This window comes from Aethalodelphis obliquidens, unplaced genomic scaffold (genome assembly GCF_003676395.1).
Source record: "Aethalodelphis obliquidens isolate GAN/ISIS:26980383/991018 unplaced genomic scaffold, ASM367639v1 scaffold69, whole genome shotgun sequence".
Classification (NCBI taxonomy): Eukaryota; Metazoa; Chordata; class Mammalia; order Artiodactyla; family Delphinidae; genus Aethalodelphis; species Aethalodelphis obliquidens.
Window position 1 is genome coordinate 7,599,503 of NW_020838013.1, and position 18,107 is coordinate 7,617,609.

The window sequence follows — 18,107 nt, forward strand, 5'->3', positions numbered from 1 at the left end:
AGGCACCCCCTTCCTTCCCGTCGGTGCTGCCCTGGCTCTGGCCAGATCAGGCAGCCGCTGCTTCCCTCTTCCCCTCACCACCCTTCTCCCGCTGTCGTAAGGCCGGGAGGTCTGTGTATCCCTCCGTCCTCGGGCTGAGCACTGCCTGGTGCTTTCATGGTGTCTGTTGAGTTAATACGCAGGTGTTGTGACTGACCTCTGTGTGTCTTGGCCGCAGCATCCTGGCAGCACCGGCCACTGCCGAGCTGGAGCCCTTGGCCCACGGACGGGTGTCCCAGACTGACGAGGTAACGACGGTGGCTTTGTCACTGTGCTTCTTCCCCCGCCTCCCTGCTGCTGGGTTCCTTCATGGCCTCCTTTCTGCCCCAACAAGCCATGCTCCATCGCTGGGTCCCGGCCTGGGAGCCCAGGGCTCAGCGTCATCCATGGCTGGCCTTCAGTGTTCAATTCAGGTCTCTCGAGGTTGGAGCCGGGAGGGAGGTGATGAGGCGAGTGGTGGGGGTGGGGCTCGGTTCCATCTCCAGCAGAAGTTTTAATCTGTCCCCCAGCGCTGACTTGCTGTCACTCATGAGACGCATCTCTTTTGTCCCCAGGAAGACATGGGAGTGACCTACGCGGAGCTGTCGGTCTATGGGAGGCTCCGGAAGATCGCCAAGATGGGGCCCTACAGCATGTTCTGCAAACTCCTCTACGTGTGGAAGGACGTCTGCACCCCCAGACAGGTAAGCCATGTGCAGTGTCCTCAGGGAGTCGGCAGGTAAGGTCACCTTGTGGGTGGAGTTGACTCAGGAGCAGGTGGCCACGGTGTGACCTTAAGATGAGAACAGTCTCTCTCTCTAAGGAGCTACGGTCCAGTTTCAGGCTCCCAGCAGCCCAGGCCTTCCTTCTGCGCTGGCTCAGTTTGTCTGGGTGGGGCTGGACCCCATCGTAGCGAGCAAGCTCCTCCTTTTTGGGGGGCAGGGGGCGAACTCTGAGGTCGGAATATCGCTGCTTCTCTGCGAGTTGTCAGGCTCCTCAGGGCCGAAGCCCACAGACAGAGCGGTCCCCGCAGAACCGCCTGGAAGCCTCGTGAGATACATCTTCCCGGGACCCCTGACTGGGTCTCCTGATGCAGCTTCCGGGGTGCTGGAGTCAGGAGACCGCGTCTTCAAAGTTCATCCCGCTGCCCCAGCCCGAGCAGTGGCACCGGTCCACTCCTGCCTTCGGGGGGTCCAGACGCAGCCGTGTTGCAGGGGGTGGGTGCTGTTAGCCGCACAGCCCAGGGCAGTGCTGCCGGGAGCACCAGCCTGGGGTCTTTCCGGCTTTGCCAGCATCAGACCCTGTGCATCCCTCGCCTCCCAGGTGGCCGACAAAGTGAAGCGGTTCTTCTCGAAGTATTCCACGAACAGACACAAGATGACCACACTGACCCCCGCGTATCACGCCGAGAGCTACAGCCCAGACGACAACAGGTTCGACCTGCGGCCGTTTCTGTACAACGCCCGCTGGCCTTGGCAGTTCCGCTGCATAGAAGCTCAGGTAAATCAGGCAGAGATGCTTTTTCTCCCGGTTAAAGGTCTGTGGAGGGAACATCAGCTCATTTCCGTTGAGGACCGAGAAGCTTTTTAATATACACGGTGGCGTTTTTTAGCGTCCGTCTTTCTGCAGAGGATCCAGTACGTTTCACGTCAGTCAGAGCATGAGCTATTTTGGGCTGTGCTAAGGATGCTAAGCTCAGGGCTACAACACTGTGTCAGTGTGGTACCAACCACTGTCATTTCTAGACTACCAGGGTATCCAACTGGCTTCACATTTTCCTTTTCTCCCCTAATTACCTAATAACAGAGCCATCTCGCCTGAGAATTCAGGCTTCTTTTATCCTAACAGGGGAGGGACTAGAGTCAAACATTTCCTGGCCCCAGAGGGGATGTGTTTTTTTCTTCCTCCCTGCAGCCATTCATAGGTGGGCCTGGTCAGGATGTTTCCCGTGAGCTAAACAAAGGTATTTTAGCTTCCTGTTCGAGACCTGGGAGGCAGGGTTGGGCCAGAGGTGGGCCATTTTGTATAATTTAAGCTTATAGGCAGGATCCCTTTAGTGACAGCTAGTGCAGCGGCCGGAGCTAGCCGGTGGGGAGCGGGGAGCAACCATGAGGAGATGACGTGCACACCGAGATGGGACGCAAGCAACGCTGCACGTCCGTGGCCGTGGCCCTCCTCCAGGGGTCGTCAGGCAATGTCTGGAGACATTTTTGGTTATCGTACCTGGGGAGGGGTCTGTGCTGCCGCATCTAGTGGGCGGAGTCCAGGGATGCCGCCAAAACACCCCGTAGTGCACAGCCCAGCCTTCTCCCCCCGCCAGGTATTAGTCAGCCGTGGGGCCTCGCTTCCACCAGTACGCACTCAGGAGTGGGTTCCCTCACATCAGGCCTGGGGTTCAGAGGGTGTGCCAGGACCCTCAAATGGAGAAAAACACATGTGGGTAAAGACGGAACTCACCTGGAATCTTCTAGCCCAGCAGCGACCCCCGTGCCCGGGCCAAGGCACATCCTTCCGGACTCTGGATCCACCCACGTCTCATCACTGAAGATGCTGTCGGAGGACCTGCTTTTTCAGTCCCGTGACCGCGACCCTCTTCCGGGTGAATCGGTGCATCGCGACGGCCTCGCCGTTCAGGTCCTCGTGGTGACGCTGCATCTTCTCTTTTAGGTTCTCCAGCTGGAGAGCAGACAGCATCAGGACCTGGACGGCGTGGACTGAGCCCGGGTCCTGCGCAGACGGCTCCCCTCCCGTGAGGATGCTCGTGCTACGTCTGCCTTGCTGGTGACTGTGCAGGAGTGGCTGGCGTGTCGACAAGCCCCGTCTGACATATTTCAGGGAGAGGGATCTTTTCGGTCTAGTTTCTTTAAAAAAGGCTGAAATACAAGAGGATGCGATTTTAAACCCTCTTCTGTTTTTTTTTAAATTAATTTTTATTGGCGTATAGTTGATTTACAATGTTCTGTTAGTTTCTGCTGTACGGCAAAGTGAATCAGCCATACGCATACATATATCCGCTCTCTTTTAGATTCTTTTCCCATGGAGGGCATTACAGAGTCTGAGTAGCGTTCCCTGTGCTGTACAGCAGGTACTGGGATGGACACACCCAGACTACTATATATAAACCCTCTTCTTGAAGCGAGCGCTTTCCCCAGCCCCTCTGGCCCTTGTGCAACATCTCCTCCGAGTGTCACCTGAGCTGAAGGAGGATTTTCCAGGTGGGGATGGAGGAGGCCCTGGGGGGTGGAGGGTGGTTCTAGAACGACTGTCCCCGCCCGTCACCCACCCTTGCAATCTCTGTAGTTTTGCAGAGCAGCCCTTTCTCCTTTTCTGCCTCTGTCCTTGTGTGTGATTCTTCTCACTGTAAATGGGCCCATTTCCCAGATTTCTCTTTCCTGGTCACTGTCATTGTCACTCCGAGGACCTAAACCTGCAGGGATGCAGATTTGCCTCCATCCTGTGCCACCAGGGAAGGCTTCACATGCTCTCGGGGCAGTCTGCGCGGTCACCATCCCTGCCCCCCCCCCATGTGCTGCCCTAAGGAAAGACCCCCCCTGGGGGGCCGGCTGCCTGCCATTCTTGCCAGCCTTCTCCTCCCATTTCGGTCTCACCATCCTGGGTCAGCACCCAGGTTAAGTGGGACGATGCCAGTGTGGGCGGGAGGAGAGAGCTGGGCTCTGGTTGCGGGCCTTGCGGAAGGTCCAGCCTTGGGCCCGAGCAAGACAGCTCAGTCCCCATGCTGCTGGAACACCAGGAATTCCTAAGAATTCCCAGGAATATTTACAAACTGCATCAGCTTGGACTTTCTGCATGTGTGTTACCAAAAGCCTTACCCAAGAAAAGAACCTGGGGAACAAGGAAAGGAATTTATTGACGGACGTGCTGAGCGGTCCGGGGGAGTGACGGCTTCAGGCCTGGCTGGACCCAGGGCTTGTGCCATGTCGTTGGAACTTGTTTCTCTCTTCCCCTGACCCTGTCTCTGTGCGCTGGCTTCCTCTTGTGACTGCAGTCTTGCCAACTCCCAAGTGCAGATCCAGCAGGAGATTAGCACATGTGCCTTCCCCGTTTCTTCAGTACAGGCCCTGGATTAGCTCAGTTGGGTCATATGCCCATTTCTGAACCAGTTAGCTACTGCCCCGAGGTCCTCCAAAGAGGGCCACGGGGTGTTATCAGAATCAGGAAAAATAGATGGTGAGTTCTCCAAACAGGAACGGCCGCTGCACACACCCTCGGGCCCTGGCCCGGGCCCAGCCTCTGGACGATGGCTCCTTGGATCCAAGTCCACGTTTCCTGTCAATGCTACTGCAGGCCCTGGGCCTGCAAAGCACGTGCACAGACCTTTCCTCGACTTCCCACAGTGACAGCAGCACCCAGGGACGTATTAATAAGACGCCAGGCTTGGGCCGAGGGAAGGGAACAAGGGCACACGCCCTCTCTCCCCGAAGGCTGCCGCCATCTTTGTATCTCCCACCCCCGGAATCCAGAAACTCTCCCGCAGGCTCGGGGACAGAATAACCCCCTCTCCCTCACCCCACCGAGGGCCACTTTTCTGTGACGTAAAGTCACTCGACATAAAGACAACCTTTTAACCACGATGCAAAGCCACATCCTGCTTGCCGTCCGGGGTCCTTCCAGAAGAGAGTCTTGGCCTTGTGGACCCAAATCCCAGTGCTATGGTCTGAATGTTTGCATCCCCCCAAAATTCATATGGGAAATTCTAACCCCCCCATGTGATGGTGTCAGGGGGTATGGCCTCTGGGAGGTCATGGGGGCCTGAGGGTGGAGCCCCACGAATGGGATCACTGTCCTTATAACAGATGCCCCAGGCAGCCCCTGGCCCCTGTGCCACGTGAGGACCCAGCAAGAAGTCTCTGACCCGACGTGGAAGAGGCCCCTCCCCCAACCTGCCCGCACCTGGTCTTGACTTCCGGCCTCCAGAGCTGTGAGCAGTGCCCTCTTGCTTATGTGTCACCAGGTCTGTGGCGTCAATATTTTGTTACAGCAGCCCGCACGTACGTACTAAGACCCCCGTGAAGGTGTTTCTCCTAAAACTAAGGGAAAGTTTACGCTTCAAGGAGAATTCAGTCCTTCACCTTCGGGAGAATCTGGAAAGAAAACAGAACAGCCGTAGAAGCTGTTCTTCGAGCCGACGTGGCCCAGGTATGCTGATGAGGACAGTTTTGAGGACGGCCGGCGAGTGGATGGGTGCATCCCGTGTGGGCAGCCCTCCCTGAACCTGTGGGTCTCATCCCAGCGTTTGGCCCTCGTGGGTGGTGACACGGATGAGCTCAAGAGGACGTGGCCGTGGGTTCTGCCGCCTAGGGGTGACAGTGCTGTCACCTTCTGGGATGGTTGTCACCCAGGGTGATGGCCAGGCCCCTCGGTGCAGGTGTCGGCACCCCACGGGTGTCCCCCGGGGGGACGTGCACCTTGCTGACACCCTGGGGAGGAGACATCCTCCTGTCTGCCGCCCCCCTCCCCAGCCACACGCACCCTCCTGAGGCCGCGGCTCCTGCACCACGTGTGCTGGGAGTGGGGTGGAGGGCTTCTGCTCCAGGGAAGGGAGATGGAGGGAGCGTGGACACTCAGGACGGCCAGTCGTGGGGTCAGTGGCAGGGTCCTGAGCATTGTCCTGCGAGAGCCTCCTGCACTCAGGGACCCCAGGACCCTGGCCGCTGGTCATCAGGTATAGGGTAGCGTCCCCCACTTATAAGGTAGTGTCCCCCAGCTGTAGGAAGTGTCCCCCCTGCTATAGGGAGTGTCCCCCCAGTTAAAAGGTAGTCACCAGAGCTTGGCTGGTAAGAAGCTATGGGTTCCTGTCTGCAGCTCCAGCTCGTCGTGGGGGGTCCTGGCTCTTTTCTGAGACCCAAACATAGACAAGCCCGCCCACCCCAGCTCCTGGAGAGGGCAGTGGAGCCTCATGTCAAACCCAGAGCTAACTCGGAGTCTCCTGGGGTCGCTCCTGAGAGCAAAGACACACCAGCACCTTCCTCTCGGTTGGACGGTCGTTCACGCTTCGGCTGAAACCTTTCACTCAACAACCAAAGCAGCCTGGGGGCCACACGGAGACCTGAGTGTCACTGCAGCGTGAGCCACTGACGCAGCCGAACCCGCACCAGCTGACGGTGCCCACCCGCCCGCCCCGGACAGCACTGGTCAACAAACCTTTATTTCACTGGAATGCTAACGACAGAAGGAGAGAGTTTTTAGAGAGAGAGTACATTCCACGAGGTCAATCCATTAAAAGTCAAGGAAGAAAAAAATAAAACACTGTATTCAGACCCTAGAACATGCCGGAAAAATGGGCGAAGGACAAGGGTGCGTCATTTCCAAGGACCAGTCTACATCCGAAAGGAGTTTAGCGGCGTTTGGTATCCAAAACTGAAAATAAGCAGAATTTTAACAGTAAGTCAGAGGTTAACGTCGACTTTCTGAGGTTGGTGAGTGTGAGTTCACAAACTTTCTGAAGGATAATTTAACAGGTTTCAAAAGGCTCAGGTGGTGCATTTGGTTTCATATACACACACACACAAAAATTCTGCTTCTGGGGCTTCCCTGGTGGCACAGTGGTTGAGAGTCCGCCTGCCCATGCAGGGGACGCGGGTTCATGCCCCGGTCCGGGAAGATCCCACATGCCGCGGAGCGGCTGGGCCCGTGAGCCATGGCCGCTGAGCCTGAGCGTCCGGAGCCTGTGCTCCGCAACGGGAGAGGCCGCAACAGTGAGAGCCCCGCGTACCGCAAAAAAACAAACAAACAAACAAAAACTTCTGCTTGTGGCTATTTGTCCTCGTTTTTCACAAAGAGGAGGCTGGGAAGGGAACTATTTGGGGGTGCTGACTTGGGGAGCTCTGTGCCGCTGGCAGCGAGGCATAGGAGATGGTAGGGACTGTGCCCCAGAGACACGGATCCACTGGGAGCCCCCCATCCTTCAGAGGTCCACCCTCTCCACCTTGCTAGTCAGGGGCACCTTCCCACCCTCATCATCCTCTGTTTCCTCGCCCAGGGCTCTGTGGAGGACCAGCTTGAGGGGCTCCCTCAGCCGCTGTCTCTGAAGGCCCCCAGTGAAAAAGTAAAGAGCAGCGTTAGCCGTGCTGTTGATGCAGGATGGGAGGATGCGGGCGCACGTCAGCTACGAGGAACCTGACGACGCAGAGGCGCAGGCCGGAGAAAGAAGCCCGGAGCCGAGAACAGAAGGACCAGGTAGAGCTTTGGGGCCAGTGCTGCTGGGAGCCCGCCTGGACTTGGGGAGCAACAGCTCACTGGACACGCCCAGGATGGAGAACAGCAGGAAACCCCACGTGGTGGTGGCGGTCATACGTGCAGGACAGAGCTTTGTCCTTGGGATGAATAACTGACCACAGGCACAACCTCTCAGTATATTAACCGGAAAGATCAGAGCCCCGAGCAGGGCGCTCACATTGCCTCACGTTGCCTGACAGGTGACGTTGCCTGACGTCACCAATACCAAACAGGGAAGAAGGAGGACAGACAGCGCTGGAAGCTGATGGCAGTCATGATGCCCAGGCCAGTGAAATAGAAGAAGAACCGCAGGACCATAAAGGTGTCATGCAGGTGAAAGGAATAGTGAAGGAAAAGCTTCCGGATTTGGAAGTCTCTAGTTGCAAATTTGTACCATTACACAATGTACACCCAATTCCTCCAGCCCCTGGTAGACACCATTGTACTGTTTTCTGAGTTTAATCTGAGCCTTTATTGAGCCGTGGCTGCTGCAGCGGCCCATCCACCGTCTCCCAACCTTGCTCCCTCCAAGGCCCTGGCAACCAGCCACACTGTTTGCTCAAGAGCTCACATACCTCCTTATTTCAGATCACTTCTCCCTCCATGCTTGCAGTTCCATCCTCCCCACTGTCCTTTAGGTGTACTCCTTAGTGGGACCACGGGGTGGCAGCAGCTCATTTGGGGCCTGGACCAGTATATCAACCTATCTGTGAACAAAACCCAAATCTCTTTCTCCTCTACCAGCTGGTCTAGGTGACCCCTTCAAGAGTGAGCTAAAGCAGAGGCTTTGGTGACATGAAATGGTTCACACGTACAGAAAAGCTTTTTTTTTTTAACGGACATCCACATACCCACCACCAGGCTGAGTCACATTTTAGCATTTTAAAAATACCTATTTCACATCTTTTTTTAAAAATTTTTGGCCACACCTCGCAGCCTGTGGGATCTTAGTTCCCCGACCAGGGATCGAACCCATGCCCTTGGCAGTGAGAGTGCAGAGTCCTAACCCCTGGACCACCAGGGAAGTCCCCTACATCTTTTTTTTTTTTACCAGCGACCTTACAGATACCCACGAAGCTTCCTGTGTCATCTCCCCAGGCCCGGGCACCTCCTTTGTTCTTCATGTTCTTCATATTTCATTGCAGGATTGTTTCTTACAGTGAAACACAGTAAAGCAGAATATATAACAAAGATGGATAAATTACAGATGCGTCCATACTACGGAATTCTACACCACTGTTAAAATGAGTAGACATTTGGAATGGCAAATACCAAAGACAAAACACTGAAAACATCAAGTTCTGCAGAATGATGTATAGACCATGATAATATTCACACTTTTTTTTTTTTTTTTTTTTTTTGACTGAGCCATGAGGGGTGTGGGATTTCAGATCCCTGACCAGGGCTCAAACCCATGTCCCCTGCATTGGCAGGCGGACTCTCAACCACTACGCCACCAGGGAAGCCCCGGGTCTCTTGTTATAATCAATCCATTGTTCAAGGCCATGAGACTCGATTCACTGGCAGATCCCCCCCGCCTGCCCTGCCCCGCTCAAGGGTCCCTCGGGACCCCCACCCACCCATACTCTTCCCCAGGCCTGAGATGCAAGCTTCGCCCAGAGCTTCAGAAAAGCTAATCGCCACGGGTATCCCTCCGTGTCAAGGGGGTAAGCAGAGAAACCACACTTCTTGGGCCCTTCAAAAACAACCTAAAGCAAAGGAGACGAGAAGGAGAAAATTCACGAGCTCATATGGTGGTAGATTAGCTTCACGTGCATACGAACGTAATCTTTGTCATAACCCTGTGAAGTGGAATACTCCATCTTTTTTTTTTTTTTTTTGCGGTACGCGGGCCTCTCACTGCTGTGGCCTCTCCCGTTGCGGAGCACAGGCTCCGGACGCGCAGGCTCAGCGGCCATGGCTCACGGGCCCAGCCGCTCCGCGGCATGTGGGATCTTCCCGGACCGGGGCACGAACCCGCGTCCCCTGCATCAGCAGGCGGACTCTCAACCACTGCGCCACCAGGGAAGCCCTGGAACACTCCATCTTGAACGTGAGCACACTGAGGCTCAGAGGGGTTAAGCGAGACGGAGCAGAAAGACAGGCAAGTAGTGACGCCCCCCCTCCCCAGACCACAGTCCCTCCACCAGCAGGACCACAGCCGGCTCAGGTGCCCCCAGCCCCACTCGGGCTGCCCCGACCCTCCCTCAGCCCCCAGACCCCTTTGCCGTGTCTGGGACAGACACAGCTCAGCAGCCCTCAGGAGCTCCCTCCCTCCCGGAGACCACACCCCATGTGCAGAGGTTCAGGGGGCTCTAGATTCCTCCTTCTTGGGCTCCATGGACAGGTGCGCCTTCCCCGAGGAGCCCCAGAAATGTCTCTATGGACCCCCGGCCTTGGGTGTGGAAGCAGGTCACACAGTGGGTGTGCGGTCAGCTGGCCGGCGCTGCTCTCCAGGCTGGATCTGCCTGCCTGGCCCCTGTCCGGTGGCCCGAGAGACCTTGAGGAGGTCTGTGGGCTCAGGGCCTGGCGGCCTCACTTGGACACCCACCTGCCAAGTCCCTGGGGAGCCCGGCGCTGTGATGGAGGCCCCGGTGCGTCCTCACCTGTCCTCACTAACCCTCCCAGGTCACTGGGAGGGAGAAAGCTGCCTTGCCGAGTCTGACAGGCTCCCAGGGGTCCGGCTGGAGCCCATGGCTGCCCGGGGCTGCTCAGGGGAGCCTGGAACCCCAAGTCCCACCTTCCAGGCACACGGCCCCGCCACCTGAAGAAGTTTGAGGGGGCAGTGGGGCTTCCTTACAGCCCCCCAAGTGCTGGCGGCAGGCTGGGCAAGCAGGGGCTTGGGCACGGGGGTCTCAGCCCTGAGCCCTGGGGACTCCAGGGGCCTGTCCCAGTGTGTGGACTCGGGCACAATGCAGGGCCACCACCGGTGCCACTGGAGAAGCAGACACTGCTGGTCTGACCCAGGACTGGAGGCAGAGCAGGGGGTGATGGAGAAGAGCTCCCCCTCCTCAAAGGCCTTGAGTCTCCCACCTCGGCCTCCAGGGCCTCAGCCTTGGCCCTTCCCCACCTGCTGCTTGAGCTGGGCCACCCTTTGCACTGAAGCGTCTGCAGGGCGCGGCTCCCCTCCGGGACAGCCCAGGGTCAGACTGGCCACAGTGCAGACGGGACAAGCTCCCACGCATCTTCAGCCAGGGGTGGATGCCACTCGTTCTCCCCCGCCCAGCCTGGGTCCACCCTCACTCACCTGCATCCCTCCTCAGGGTGCGGTTCGAGTCCCATCATTCTGGCTGAGTTCACACTGCCCCTGCCTTGGGGCACTGACCTTTGGGTCCTGGGGAGAGGTTGACACTGGACTTTAACTCCAGAGGACACTGGGGCTGGGGCAGCCATCCTCCCAGCTGGAGCCCCAGGCCGAGCGGGCAGGTGAGCCTCCAGGCTCCCCCCAGGCAAGGACACCTTCATTTCTCACCTCCCTGCCCCGCCTGCACCCCTCTGCCCTCAAGCAAAGCCAGACCTCAGCCTGTCCTGAGTCAGGCTGGGAGGGGAGGCAGCTCCGGGTCCAACGAGGCCGGACCCCCAGAGCCAGAGCCAGTGCCCACCCTAGCCCCACCTCCAGGACCCCAGGACCCCCGGGGCTTATCTGGCCAGGACAGCACTCCCGGCGACAGGCACGTCCCTGCTTGTCTTGAGCAGCCAGACGTTCCCGGGACGGGTGTGGGACGCTGCCCCGTCCTCGGGGACCTGAGGGGAGGCTGCTCGCGCACGAGGCAACCTGTCAGCCCGGGGCCAAGGGAGAGGCCCCCTCACCAGACCCCACCCCCGACTTGGATGAAAGTTTTAAAATATCGTTTGTTTTCGTCGTGTTGAGGCTACGCTCCCTCCTCAGCTATTTAATTACATCCAAAGTTGGAAAAACACCACAAAAATATTCAACCTAAACTAGGAAATCCACTCGAGTTTTATCTTGTTTTCATGAATTGCACCATTCTTCCGGAACCCCTGCGCCCCAGTCTGGCCGGGGGGAGGGAGGGACCAGCTGGAGGGGCTGTTCAGCTCTGGGGGCTTCCGCTCATGTGATCGTGGGCTTGGTGATTTTATGAAGGAGTGTTTTGAGAGGAAAGGCCCAATTCTTTAAAACCCTTTTTACAGTCATTGGAGCAACAAAAGGCAAGAAAGGCAACGCATGCTACGTCTGCACTACGCGTTGTACATGTAACAACGGGGTCAAACACGTAACATGCGTGATGTCGTGCAAACTTCCCGACCAGATCCACACGGGAGGCAACAGAGCTGAGCGCCGACCGAGGGGATCCGGTTTCCCGGGCACGGCGAGCTCCCAGTCCGGGATCTTCTGCCCCCTCTCCCCGGGGCAGCCCCTTGGGAGCCCCTCGCCATGCAAGGCCCCAGAGTAGGAACGAGAAGGGAGAAATAAAGCAGAAAGTGCAGCCTCAGACCCGAGCCCACTCGCCCCCAGCAGTTCACAGCACCTACCTATACAAGCCCCTCTTTTATCTTCTGTGCTCCTGTGCTCTAACTTCTGGGGCCTCCTGACCCCCCAGGGGCTGCCCCTCCCACGGTTAGCCAATTCCTAGATAGCAAACCACTGCCCGCAGCCTGCTTTGCAGATGCAAACCCCTCAAAGCCCAGCCCACACCTCCCCACCTCCCCTATGGGGCTCTAGCACTCAGGGCCACTAGCTCCTGCCCCAATGAGCCAGGGACAGCGCCTGTGCCACAGCGCCCCCAAGATGATTCGAAACAGCCAACCCTAAGCCTGCTCACCCTGACTCACCGTTCCTTCCCGCGGAAACCACCACAAAGGCTCCTGACCACACAGCCCCCTGCCGCTGCGCCCCGACCCGACAGCGCTTCCCTGAGCGGTGGTCCCCGGTGGCGCACCCCCTCCGCTGGAGAAGTGAGTAACACTCTATCCACTGAATGACAGCTGTCTCCTGAGGTGCTGGCCTGGCCATTCCTGCTAATGATAATGCCTCCGTTAAGACACGCCTTCCGCAGACAGGCCCTCGGCCTGGGACTCCCCGCTGCTGGGGAGTGGGGAGACCCTCCTCTGGTCCCCACTCCCTATCTGCCCCCGGGGTGGGGGCTGGGCAACACTGGGTCCCCTCCCTGGGTCCCAGAGTCGGACGATTGTGTCCTGAGCCTCGGATGGCATGGAGGCCACAGGAACCACAGGAACAGGAACAGTTCATGACAGGACCTCCCGTATCCCCCCACCCCCGATCCCCGCCCCGCTCCCTTTTCGTCCCAATGTGTACTCCTCACCGGGTCCCCGTGACGCGCCCGAGATGTGACAAAACCAGGTTCCAGCCTGCAGACACGGGCTCTGAGAGACAGAGGCACGCCGGCCTGCCCAGGGCCAAGGGCTGGGTTGAGGCTGCACTGTGTGAAGCTGCCCACTTCGTAGGGCAGAAACGGCTGCGTAGCGGCCTTGGTGTAGTCAAGGCTCCCGCTAGCACGGTCGGGCTTGGAACAGGCCACCAGCTGTGAACAAGCTCAGGAAGGATTCGTCCGAACAAACGCACTCGGTGTTTTGGGTGGTGACACAGGCTTCAGACAACAGATATTTCCTTTCTCGCAGTCTGGAGGCCAGAGTCTGGAATCAAGGTGTCCCAGGGCTCCAGGGGAGGGTCCTTCCTTCCTCTTCCAGCTTCTAGGGGCTCCAGGCGTCCCTGGGCTTGTGGCCACGTCCCTCCAGTCTCTGCCTCCGTGGTCACGTGGCACTCCCTCTGTGTGTCTCTCCTCTCCTGTCTCTTATAAGGACACTTGTAATGTGTTTAGGGTCCACCTGGGTAATCCAGGATGGCCTCATCTCAAAACCGTCACTTCTTCTCAGTAAGGTTCCAGGGCTTGGACGAGGACGTGTCTTTGGGGGCCCCATTCAGTCCAGGACACGCACCACCCTGATGTTTGCTGCTGTCGTTGCCGACACACCGAGAGCAGACGCTCCTCTCGAAGCTGTGCTGAGAGCCTGGCGTACGCGAGGCCCCACTGGCAGCGGTGGGCAGAGAACCCGGGGACTGGCATGGGACGTGGCGCGGAGAAAATGAAAGGGGGCAGGAGGGCAGGGCAAGCTGGGGTATGGTGTCAAGTATCCAGGCCAGGGACAGCTCACAGGGAAGGTAGCCTTTGAGGAAAGGGGGAGGGGCAGCGGGAGAGCGTCCCAAGACCCAGCAGGCAGAGCGGGCAGGGCGGCAACAGGGCCCTGCAGGTGGAAACCTTGTCCCTGGGCCTGGAGGCCAGGCAACTCTTCACTCCTTAAAGCCACGTGCAGAAGCGCAGAGACGCCGGGGGACCTTGGCTGGGAACCACAGGCTGCGCGGAGCACTTATTCCACGGGCGGCACTTGTTACGCAAATGAATTCGAAGCTAAATCCACTTGAAAAATGTTAGAACAAGCAGCATCTCTACACATAACTTCTGACTTGCACTCTGAGTCCCCAGGGCCACAGAGCAGCCCACAGAAGAGGCGAGTCCTCGGCAGGACCAGCTCAGAGCACGTAGCTCTGCGGAATAGAGTTTAGAAAAGTATTTTAACCCCTAAGAATCTGTCAGCAGCTGGGGCCCCAGGGTTTGAGGCCGGCAGGTGGACGGTTGGGGTGGGTCCTTGGGAAAGGGACCAACATCTGCGGCCCCAGACATCCCCCGGCGGCACCGTCCAGTGACCCACCGTGTGGGATCCAGCGCCAGGCCGGGCACGAGCTGTCCAGGAATGGCGACGGCCCGCTGGACACCGGCCCCCAGGCTGCTGCCCCACCCACATCCCTCAGGTGCTGAGGAAGAGAAGGGCTGGACCACATGGAGGATATTATCTCCACCTGAGCTCATCCCGTGACCAGGAGGGGCCCTCCCACTTCCAGCGACCTGGCTAAGCGCCCAGGTCCAGCCAGCCGGGCCCCGGGGACACGAGAGGTTTCAGACCCGGGGGGAGCCCTGGGCGGCAGCGTGCAGGCGAGAAGGCTTGGGGCCCCTGCACCAGACACCCCTGAGGACTTTCAGGCTCCCGTCGGACTGGGAGTTGGGGGCAAGGATGGGGAAGCAGGCTGGCGGGGTCAGCATTTAAAAGCCGGCGCTCTGGGTCCTCGTTTGAACGTACGGGCAGGTGTGCCTGTCCTGAGAGCTGTGAGGATGGCCTTCCTCCAGCCCTCCCTCCACCTCCACCTAACTCGGCCCCTCCACGTACCTCGGGGAGACTGAGGCTGGGGCATGGGGGGGCGGTCAATGCAGGGCCCCCGGGACGCCAGAGTCCAGCTCGGCTCTCTGGGGCCCGAGACACCGTCACTGCGTGCCTGGCGAGGGGAAAGCCTGGAGGGGGTAAAGGCGAGAGACCTGCCCCCGCACCTCCCACCGGGGCACAAGGACAACCACAGAGAAGGGTGTCAGCAAGGGCGCGCAGGCACAAGGCAGGGAGGCCCCAGGGGTCTGTGGGAGGCTCCAGGGTCTTACAGGAGGCAGGACCTGGGTGAGTGGGGAGGGGGCGAGGGCGGTCCCGGCAGGGGCACAGCCCAGCGAAGGGGTGACTATGGGAAAAACTCAAGGTGTGCAGGTGGGCTCCCCGCCTCCACCGTGTCTCTGTGTCTCTATCTCTGTCTCTGTCTCCCCTGACTCCTCACCCCAGAGACAGGGCCCTGATGGCCCCCCCACTGCATCTCTGAGGCTAAGAACAAAAGCCATGTGGACCCCGGGGAGAGGGGCCCAGGGGAGGGAGAGGCTGCTCTGAGACCCTCCACTGCCTCTGCTTCCCTGTGACGGCGTCTCTCCCCTCAGACCAGAGCAGGGCTTGGCTTCTCGCAGGCAGCAAACACCTGTGTCAGTTTCTCCCCCAGAGGACCGGGGCCCCGCCACCAAGTCCACACACCCGCTGCGGCTTCAGAGCCGCACTCAGCACGACCCGCTGGCAGCGGGAGCCCCGGGTCGCATCCCTGCCCAGGCAGGGGAGCAGGGGAGGCTGGGCACGCCCCCCAGCCTTCCCTCATCCGCCCAACCGCCTACTGCCCCCACCAGGACATCTGCACCCACCCTTGTCCACGGCAAGTGCAGGACAGAGTGTGCTCAGCAGACCCTCTGGGGCGGGGACCCAGCAGGAGTGTGGCCCTGACCCTCCAGGGTGGGAGGGCCCCCGCGGAGTCCCTGAGTCGTGTCCTCATGAGAGCCCCCTTTGCCTGCAGAGACCTGTCCAGCCATCACTGACCTCTGCGACACGGCTACCGCGGTGTAGCCGTGTCAATCGATCTTTGTGCATCTAATCTAAACATCCAGCCGGGGGCAGGCCTGCCCACCTGGTCGGCCATCCTCATCTCCCTGTGTTGGGTGCATCCTACCTAATCCTCCTTTTACAAAGAGGTGATGAGGCCTGAAGGGTTGGGCACTGGCCGGGAAGCCGCCCCGGGCTGGCTGCATCTGTGCAGCTGCGCCGCGATGCCACCCGCCTTCCCGGGCGGTGATAATAACGGCAACGTCTGTGGCCTCCCTCCAGGGTCCTTCCCACCGGCCGCGGAGCCGGCCAGCATGTTCGGGCTCTGGAGGACCTTCACCGGCGTGGTTTTCTACCTCACTCTGGCTGTGGGCCTCGGGGGGCTGGTGGGGAACGGGCTGGTCCTCTGGCACCTGGGCTTCCACATCAAGAAGGGCCCCTTCTCTGTCTACATCCTCCATGTGGCCACCGCGGACTTCCTCTTCCTGGGCTGCCAGCTGGGCTTCTCGGCCATCCAGGCGGCCCTGGGCTCCAAGGACAGCCTCTACTTCGCCGTCACCTTTGTTGCCTTCTCCGCGGGGCTCTGGCTGCTGGCCGCCTTCAGCGCCGAGCGCTGCCTCTCCGACATCTTCCCCGCCTGCTACCAGGGCTGCCGCCCCAGACACACGTCAGGCATCGTCTGCGGCCTGATCTGGGCCCTGACCCCGCCGGCCGTGCTGCTGCCCGCCAACGCCTGCGGCCTGCTGCGCGAGGGCGTGCGCCTGTCCACCTGCCCACGGTACCACGTGGCTGGCGTCACGTGGCTGCTGTCCGTGGCCTGCGTGGCCTGCGTGGCCGGGCTTGCGCTCTTCGTCTGGGTGATGTGCTGCTCCCAGCGCCCGCGCCCTCGGTTGTACAGCATCTTCCTGGGTTCCGTATTCCTGCTCTTCTTCTGCGGCCTCCCCTACATCCTCTACGGGACCCTGCACCCCATCCTGAACCTCCTGCTGCCTGCGTTCCTCCCGCTGGCCACCCTCCTGGCCTGTGTCCCCTGCAGCGCCAGGCCGCTCATCTACTTCGCGACGGGCCGGCAGCCGGGCAAGCGGGAGCCACGCCGGGTGGTCCTCCAGAGGGCCCTGGGGGAGGGGGCCCAGCTGGGGGCCGGGAGGCTGTCCCTGCCCATGGGCCGCATGTCAGGGCCGGCCAGGGTCCCCCCAGCCCTTCACCAGACCCTCCATGACCATGTGTCATCCTGGCCCCCCCTAGCTCACTGGCCCTGGGGACCCAAGGGCCGGGGGCATCAGGAGAGCCGTGGTCTTGACTCCCACATGCCCAGCCTGTGGAGTACAAGGAAGGCCTGAGGAGAAGGCCAGAGACACAGCAGCTAAGCGGGGAGTCCCCAGGACTGGGGCGAGGGTGGGCACCCCAGCTCCCGCCTCCTTCCCCCCCTGCCACCAGCTGAGGGCTGGGGTGGAGGGGAGGCCGCCCCCCAAGGCCCACGTGGGCAGCTGGGCGGGGCCTGTCCTCGCTGAGGCCGTGCTGTGATCCTTCCACTATAGAGTTCTCCGGCTGCCTCACCCACAGGCTCCCAGCGCCCAGGTGACCCCTGCCCAGCAGTCTCCCCACCGGCCACCAGATGGCGCTGCTTCCTCACCAAACGCACCCATAAGTGTGCCCGCCAAAGCAGGGTCACTGCAGAGCCTGGCGCCAGCGGGGCCCTCCCCTGCCCCTTCCAGCCCTGTCGCCCGGAACGGGGGTCCTGGACACCTGCTGCCTAGAGGGTGCTCTTGCCCCCCAACCCCCATCTCCAACTTCCCCTCCTCCCAGGAATCCTTTGCTCACTCATCACCCCCACCCATCCCTGCCCACTCCTTGCAGACCCTGCCCAGCCAGTGTTTGCACCACCCTCCTCCCACTCCCCTGGGCTTCCCTTGGGAAGGAAGGAAGGAAGGGAGGGAGGAAGGGAGGGAGGGAACTGCAGCCATTCCTTTTAGCTTTCAAAGAACAAATCATTGTATGTGTCTCTGATTTTTTAAAATAAATTTATTTATTTTTACTTTTCGCTGTGTTAGGTCTTTGTTGCCGCACACGGGTTTTCTCTAGCTGTGGCGAGCGGGGACTACTCTTCACCGGGGTGCGCGGGCTTCTCACTGCAGTGGCTTCTCTTGCTGCAGAGCATGGGCTCTAGGCGCGCGGGCTTCAATAGATGTGGCACGTGGGCTCAGTAGTTGTGGCACACGGGCTTAGTTGTTCCGCAGCATGTGGAATCTTCCAGGACCAGGGCTCAAACCCGTGTCCCCTGCATTGGCAGGCGGATTCTTAACCACTACGCCACCAGGGCAGCCCTCTGATGATTTTTTTTTAAATGACAGTTCATAGTCATGGTCAAGACTTTCAAGTCCTACAGAAAATATTGAAAAGGGAAATCACCAAAGCCCTCTGGACCTAGAGGGAGACATTCTGGGCATAGAACCCTCCAGCTGTGTTTAGTTTTCGAATAGAGACCCACAGAAATTTCAATTTTTACCAAAAAGAAAACATTCTATATATCCTATGTGAAACCTGTTACAAAAAGCATTTTATAACTCCAGGAGAAATGTTTTAAAAAGTCCTTTTTTCACTAGAAAATGTGTGTGTTGCTCATTACGGGAACTTCAGAG

At 59.3% G+C, this 18,107-nt stretch overlaps 2 protein-coding genes across 6 annotated transcripts in view; both read left to right on the forward strand.

The window, feature by feature from the left end:
* The window catches only part of NADSYN1 (NAD synthetase 1), a 33,777-nt gene extending 30,858 nt beyond the window's left edge, over positions 1-2,919 (forward strand). For all 5 annotated transcript variants that reach the window (XM_027089901.1, XM_027089899.1, XM_027089902.1 and 2 more), the window contains 4 exons: positions 218-287; positions 594-722; positions 1,342-1,518; positions 2,686-2,919. In XM_027089901.1, coding sequence (XP_026945702.1) covers positions 218-287; positions 594-722; positions 1,342-1,518; positions 2,686-2,736 — 427 coding nt within the window. In that variant the 3' untranslated portion in view covers positions 2,737-2,919. The remainder of the gene's footprint in view (positions 1-217; positions 288-593; positions 723-1,341; positions 1,519-2,685) is intronic.
* A 12,474-nt stretch (positions 2,920-15,393) lies between these two features.
* MRGPRG (MAS related GPR family member G) lies at positions 15,394-17,392 on the forward strand. Its single transcript, XM_027090359.1, has one exon. The coding sequence runs from the start codon at positions 15,621-15,623 to the stop codon at positions 16,806-16,808; it is 1,188 nt and encodes a 395-aa protein (XP_026946160.1). The 5' UTR covers positions 15,394-15,620; the 3' UTR covers positions 16,809-17,392.
* Positions 17,393-18,107: the final 715 nt, after the last annotated feature.